Source organism: Cervus canadensis, chromosome 11, assembly GCF_019320065.1.
Source record: "Cervus canadensis isolate Bull #8, Minnesota chromosome 11, ASM1932006v1, whole genome shotgun sequence".
NCBI lineage: Eukaryota > Metazoa > Chordata > Mammalia > Artiodactyla > Cervidae > Cervus > Cervus canadensis.
In genome coordinates, this window is record NC_057396.1 from 38,510,133 (window position 1) to 38,517,398 (window position 7,266).

Here is a 7,266-nt window from a genome sequence, read left to right on the forward strand (position 1 = left end):
TTCTTGCCCAAACCCTCCTGGCCTTAAAGACCCTAGCAATGCATTTGAATCGGTGTTTCAGTTACTGGCAATCAACAGTATCTTAACTGACAGTGCAGAACACTATCACTGAATAATATGAGAGCTTAATTTAGAGTGGAATTTGAAGGAAGTGATATTTAGGTTGCCACTGGGAAGATGAGTAAAATTTGGCTAGGTAAATGCTAAAGTGGAGTGTATATGGGATGGAAGGGACAGTATGCTGGGGAAGAGCTTTGTGAACCTGAAAGTCATTTTGCTGGAATGTAAGAACTGATGGGGAGAGTAGCATGAGTTGAGGCTGAAGACATAAGAAGTAGCCAGATCACGCCCAGGTTTATCCATGTAAAGCAAGACTGGTGCCTTGCCCTGTTTCCAAGGGCAACAGTGTAAGTGTAGACAACACAGTTAGGAAAAAGCAAAACAATTGCACTCTGAGGTAACCAACCAACCAAAATCTGTGTCACACTATCTGTAGGTCTCCAAAGTGAATGAAACCTTCAGTGTTTCCCATGTTATTGATTCCCTAACAAAAACAACTCAACCAATGACATTTGCCGGGCTGACTTTTGCAAGTTTGAAAATATGCAAGAATTTGGGAGAATACGGAAGTCATAAGAGAAAGCTGCTCTTCTTCAGTCATGAATCTGCTGACTATAAACCTTATAACCTTGGGTTGGGGGGGAGAGTGTTTGATGGACCAGTCCTTCTTAAGCCTTAACTCACTTGTAAACTTTGCAAGTATTTTTATAAGGAAATTCTTTTTCTAATGCTTGTGTCTGTGAGACTTCTTTTGACATAAAGTAGATTGAGGAGTTTGGATTTTATCTTAGGTGCAATGTAACTGAAAAGTTTGAAGTTATGTATATGTATCAATGAATAGGTGTCTATGAAAGAATTGTGGTTTTAAAGATTGTCTTGGCTACATTGTGGAGAATGGATTAGAAAGTGTTTGAGAGGATGTGGGCCAAATACATAGAAAACTACTGTCTGAGTAATGTATGATAAATAGCTAGGAATAGGTTTAAGGTGATGGAGGTAGCGCTAGCCACCTGCCAATGCAGAAGACATAAGAGATGCCAGTAGGGAAGATCCCCTGGAGAAGGGCGTGGCAACCCCCTCCAGTATTCTTGCCTGGAGAATCCAGTGGATACAGGAGCCTGGTGGGCTATCGTCCATAGGGTTGCAAAGAGTTGGACATGACCGAAGCCATTTAGCAGGCAAGCAGGCAGGTGGTGGTAGATATATATAATCTCTTCACTTTTCTCCATTTTCATGTATGTGTGTGTGTGTGTGTGTAATCTTGCGGCTCAGCTGGTAAAGAATCCGCCAGCAATGCAGCAGACCTGGGTTTGATCCCTGGGTTGGGAAGATCCCCTGGAGAGGGAAAGGCTACCCACTCCAGTGTTCTGGCCTGGAGAATTCCATGGACTGTATAGTCCATGGTGTCGCAAAAAGTTGGACATGACTGAGTGACTTTCACTTTCACTTCTTTTGCTAATAAACTGGATAAAAGGGTCATTGAAAAAGTGTGTCAGGAAGCACTTCCAGGTTTCTGGCATGGACAACTGGGTGAATGAAGTGTCATTTTCCAAGATACATATGATTAGTGGAGGAGCGCATTTGGGCAAGTGCAGATCCCTAGCAGGGTTTCCTGCCCTGTTTCTGACATCTCTGAGACAGATATCAGACAGGCTGTTGAATATACAGGTCTGGAGCTTAGAAGATAGTTTCTAAGAATTAGAGAAATAAGTCTGAAAGCTGCTAGCATATAGATGAAATTTCAAATTATGGGATAGGTTGAGATAAACTCGAGTGAGAATGTAGCATGATAAGGGAGGACCCAGGACCAAGCTATGAGGAAATGTAGCATATGCAGTAGGCAGGTAGGGGAAGCGGTTCTGTAAGGAATTAGAAGATTAGAAGGAGAGAAAATCATGAGGCAACAGTTGGGACTTAAACTGTAACTTGATACAGAGAGCGACAGGCAGCCTTTTGTGTTTGCATTGGAAAAGACCCTGATGCTGGGAGGGATTGGGGGCAGGAGGAGAAGCTGACGACAGAGGATGAGATGGCTGGATGGCATCACCGACTCGATGGACATGAGTTTGAGTAAACTCCGGGAGTTGGTGATGGATAGGGAGGCCTGGCGTGCTGCGATTCATGGGGTCACAAAGAGTCGGACACAACTGAGCGACTGAACTGAACTGAACTCAACTGTAGCAGACATGGGTGAAATTGGACTTTTTTTTTTTTTAAAGATGTATTTATTTATATATTGGCTGTGGTGAGTCTTCACTGCTGTGCGCAGGGCTTCTCACTACGGTGGCTCCTCTTGCGGAGCTCCAGCTCTGGGCCCATGGGCTTCAGTAGTTGTGGCTCACAGGCTTTGGAGCACTGGCTTAGTAATTGTGTGGCACATGAGCTTGCTTGCTCTGTGACATGGGGGGTCTTCCCAGATCAGGGATTGAACCCCAGCCCCCTGTACTGGCAGGTGGATTCTTAACCACTGAACCACCAGGGACGCCTGAAATTAGATGTTTTTAAGCTGCAGATCTAGTTTGGTAGTGAGTACAGAGATTTTCCTTCAGCTGACATGAGTGTGCAAAGTCCATTCACAAATGCCGGGCTCCATGTAGGGCTTGAGTGGACCAGACCAAGGTAAAGCAGTTAGTGTATTTGGTCAGTGAAGGTTTTTTTTTGTTTGTTTTTTGTTTTTTTTCAGCATAGGTTTTGTTGAGTACGTGTTCTAAATAGATTGCTAAGATTCTTCAGCTTTCTGATGTTGATTCTGTGGTTGGTTGTAGTGTTGGTAAATATGTATATTTAACCATTCTGAAGAGTGAGCTGTTGTACATGTTGATCAAATATAGTACTTATTGAAATATTTGATCTTTTGGTAAAGAATATTTGAGATCTCAGATTAGATATCTTTTATTTATTTATATTTTTTATTATGGGAGTATGATTGTTTTTCAACATTGCGTTCATTTCTGCTATACTACAAAGTGCATCAGCTGTATGTATACATATGTCCCTTCCCTCTTGAGTCTCCCTTCCACCCTGCTCCCTAAATAGCAGGACACAAAGGGATATATTTTAAGTAGTTTGTATATATTATTAAGAAAGAATAGGAATTGTATTCATTTGCTAGGACTGCCACAAGAAAGTACCACAGACCTGGTGACTTAAACAGCAGAAATTTATTTTCTCATAATTCTGGAGGTTGAAAGTCCAAGATCAAGGTGTCTGCAGGGCTGGTTTCTTCTGAGGATTCTTCTCGGCTTGTATATGGTGTCTCCTCCCTCTGTCTCCACCTGGTCTTCCCTTGGGTGTGTCTGTGTCCTAATTTCTTCTTCTTTTAAGGATGCCAGTCATAATTGGATTAAGACTAACCCTAATGACCTCATTTTAACTTAATTACCTCTTTCAAGATCTGCTCCAAATAAAGTCAAATTCTGTGGCACTGGGGGTTAGGATTACAACATCTGAATTATGGGAAGACACCATTCAGGCCGTAACAGAGCCTATCATAGAATATGTGTTTGCAGGTGAATTTTTATTTTTTAAATATTTTTTTTTGGATGAGGACCATTTTTAAAGTCTTCATTGAATTTGCTACAATACTGTTTCTGTTTTATGTTTTGGTGTTTTTGGCCACAGAGGCATGTGGGATCTTAGTTCCCTGACCAGAGACTGAACCCTTGCCCCTTGCATCGGAGGTTCAAGTCTTAACCACTGGACCATGAGGGAAGTTCCCAGGTGAATTTTTAAATTGTGCTTTTCCTTGTCATTTTTAAAAATAAGGCTTGTTTCTGAAGTAGTGGGACACCTGATCATTAGTAAAACTTTTTAGGCTTATAGTTTGCCATTACATTTTTCTGGGCACTTGTTTTATGATCTATGTCACAGTTTCCTTTAGTTGTTTTTTTTTTCCCCTTATTCTTCCCCCACCTCTAGGTTTTTAATAAACTTTCATCTCTAAAGCATAAGCCTATTTTCAGGAATTTAAAACTATATAAAATGTTCCCTTAGATAAGAACTGGGAATGTGAAGATCAACAAAACTATTAGTAATTTCATTATCAGTAAAAAAAGAAAAACTATGATAGAAATCTTAGTTCTGGCAAACTGAAATAACCAGAAAATCCTTCTGCTAGACATGTTGAATATGCTGCTAGATAACCTAGATATGCTGAATAAAAAAAAAAAAAACCATAAGAGCATTATAGTATGGCATGTCCTTGTAAATGCACAGCTGAGAGATCTACTAATCTGAATAACAGAAATTAAAGCCCATGCTAAGACTACCCAGATAGTGGTGGGTAAAAGTAGGATTGTTTTCCATTACTTCAGGGCGTTGAGTTTTAATGCTCACAGAGAGATAGAATTAGAGGTTTTGGGCTTATGCTAGAAGACGTAAAAGGCTATTCCCTAAGTAAAAGAGGGTAAGGAAAAAAATTCCACCAATACAGATAACAGTCTGGTCTCAGGGTATAAAATTTGCCGTTGGTGGTGGGAGAGAGGTGGGAGAATCTCCCTCAAGAAGTTGCAACCACAGGGTCTATATATCAGGTAGATGGAATATCTGGCATTTTCCTCTTGCTCTGGGAATTCCCAAGGCAAGACATTAGCATAGGAATTATCCTTAAGTGTGTGGTATCCCTGGCATGACTGGGCAAGTTACTTAATATTTTTGATTGATTGGCCCTTACTTCCCCTGCTGGTAATTAAATAGTAACTAAGAGGTATTGAATGGTTTGCTTGTTCTAGTACTTGAAATGCCGAAACTCCTTTAATCTTCAGAACAGCTTTATGACATGGGTACAGTAATCTGTCAAAGGTATGGAGGCCAAGGTGGGTGGTCATATCTCTCTCCTGGGATCAGTGTGGAGATGAGATGAGGTATAAAGCGATGGGCCAACGTGCATGTGACTACTTTGGAAACTGCAACCATATGCTCTATCCCTTGGGGTTTTCTACTTCAGATAGGATGACAGACTCTCAACGTCTTCACTTCTTCTCTTTCTTATTGTCCCCAAAGGTAAGAAGCACAAGGTCCCTTCTTATTTTAAGGACATTATAGATTCTTGCTGAAAGAAGAAAAGACTTTGAAGTGGCTTTGAAATGGGTAGGATTTGAATAGGCAGAATGTGGGAACCATCTCAAGCAAAATCTTAATGGCAAGAATACCACTCTTTAAAGGCCAGTGACAAGTAAGTACATCCCAGCATTGTTGTTAATTAGTTGCTAAGTTGTGTCTGACCCCATGGACTGTAGCCTGTCAGGCTCCTTTGTTCCTTGGATTTCCCAGGCAAGAATACTAGAGTGTGTTGCTGTTTCATTCTGCAGGGGATCTTCATGACCCAGGAATTGAATTTGAGTCTCCTGCATTGGCAGGCAGATTCATTATTGCTGAGCTACAAGGGAAGCATTAAAACTTACCAGTTCTTTGACATTCATCATGTGTCTGTTGACAAATATTCAATTAAAAATCACATTAAGAAGAAAAAAGAGGATTTTATTTGGTCAAACTGAGGATTAGAACCCGGAAGACAGACTCTCAGAAGCTCTGAGACCTGTTAGAAGTTGAAGGCAAGGTCATATACATTCTTGAGACTAAGGATTGTACATCAAAATGATATACTGATATGTAATATAACATTCACCAAAAATACATAGTCCAGGTGAACATGTACAAATTGAGCAGTAAGTTCCTACGACTGCCTACAGACTTGGGAAGGAATCATTTGGGAAGTTATGTTGCTAGCATCAGAAGAAAGAAGAAAAAAACTGATGTTTAAGTTCGAGTAAGAATTTCCATCTTTGAGGAGCTCTGGTTAACTTGAAATGCAGATGCACACTGCACATTAGGGAAGAAGGGAGGAGGCCCAAATGGAACAGAAAGGCAGAATTTTGTTTAAATGTTCTTGCCTGCCTTAAAAATATACATTTTATTTCATGTCCCATCTCCTCCAAGAAGCCTTCCTTGTTAACATCGTTCAAGAAACTCTCTCCTTTCTATTTGTCTTATTGACTCCTAAAATAGCTTGGCATTGAACTATATTCAGTTTTGTTGTTGTTCAGTTGCTAAGTCCTGTCCAACTCTTTGTGACCCCATGGACTGCAGCATGCCAGGCCTCCCTGTCCTTCACTGTCTCCCGGAGTTTGCTTAAACTCATGTCCATTGAGTCGGTGATGCCAGCCATCCATCTCATCCTCTGTTGCCCCATTCTCCTCCTTTCTTTTTGGAAGAAAGAATGTATCACCGTATACTAATTTTTTTTTACGTTAGAAAGATTGAAGTATAGTTGATTCAAAATGTTGTGTTAATTTCTGCTGTACAGGAAAGTGATTGTTATGTACACATAAATATATATTATTTTTTAAATATTCTTTTCCATTAAGGGTTATCCCAGGATATTGAATATAGTTCCCTGTGTTATGCAGTAGGACCTGTGTTTATCCATCCTATATATAATAGCTTGCATCTGCTGATCCCAACTTCCCACTCCATCCTCTCTCCCCCTTGGCAACCACAAGATTGTTCTCCATGTCAGTGTATCACATTATATTTAAAATACCTTTTTTTTTTTTTTTTAGGTAAATAACCTCAAATTTCTACTGTCTTCATAGTAAAACAAACTATGAAGTTCAGAACGGGATCATTTGCCTCTTTCTCTTCTTATCTCCTCCCAGCTCAAAATGCTTGTACCTCTTAGCCAAGATTCTCTTGTAGTTGGGCTTAATGCATTCGAGCTGGAGCACAATCTTCTTTGTAGTTTTAGCCTTTTGCCGGAAAATTGGCCTAGTCTGGCCACCATAGTCACTCTGCTCCCTGGCATGATGCCACTCTCCCCAGGCAGGCGGAGAATCCTTGCCCTTCCTGTCCTGTGTCCCTTTGTGCGGTTGGTGCTTGTCACAGTTCTTACAGAAAGTCTGGTGGGTTTTAGGAACATTCAAGCGTGTTTGTGAGAGCAGTGTCGGCATGGAAAGAGGCTAAAACACCAATTTTGTTTGAGTGGCAGGTGAGATCTTAATTACCCAGCCAGGGAGCAAACCAGTGTCCCCTGCATTGGAAGCACAGTCTTAACCCCTGGACCCCCAGGGAAGTCCCTAAAATACCTATTTTGAAGGCAATCTTTTCTCCCCTCTGACTCTTCCTTTCCTCAAGGTCAGAATACTTTTTGAATACTCCCCTCTCCCAACTTAAGGAGCCTAGAAGTTCTCAATACATAAATAGATTTTA

The 7,266-nt window shown here is 40.8% G+C and overlaps 1 protein-coding gene across 1 annotated transcript; it reads right to left on the reverse strand.

Annotated features, from left to right (window-relative positions):
- Positions 1-6,671: 6,671 nt before the first annotated feature.
- On the reverse strand, positions 6,672-7,007 carry LOC122449240 (60S ribosomal protein L36a-like). Its single transcript, XM_043480790.1, has one exon. It carries the CDS (start codon positions 7,005-7,007, stop codon positions 6,672-6,674), a length of 336 nt encoding a protein of 111 aa, XP_043336725.1.
- Positions 7,008-7,266: the final 259 nt, after the last annotated feature.

Coding starts and splice junctions, on each gene's coding strand:
- LOC122449240 (XM_043480790.1), bottom strand. CDS start 7,007: ATGCCGACACTGCTCTCACAAACACGCTTGAATGTTCCTAAAACCCAC.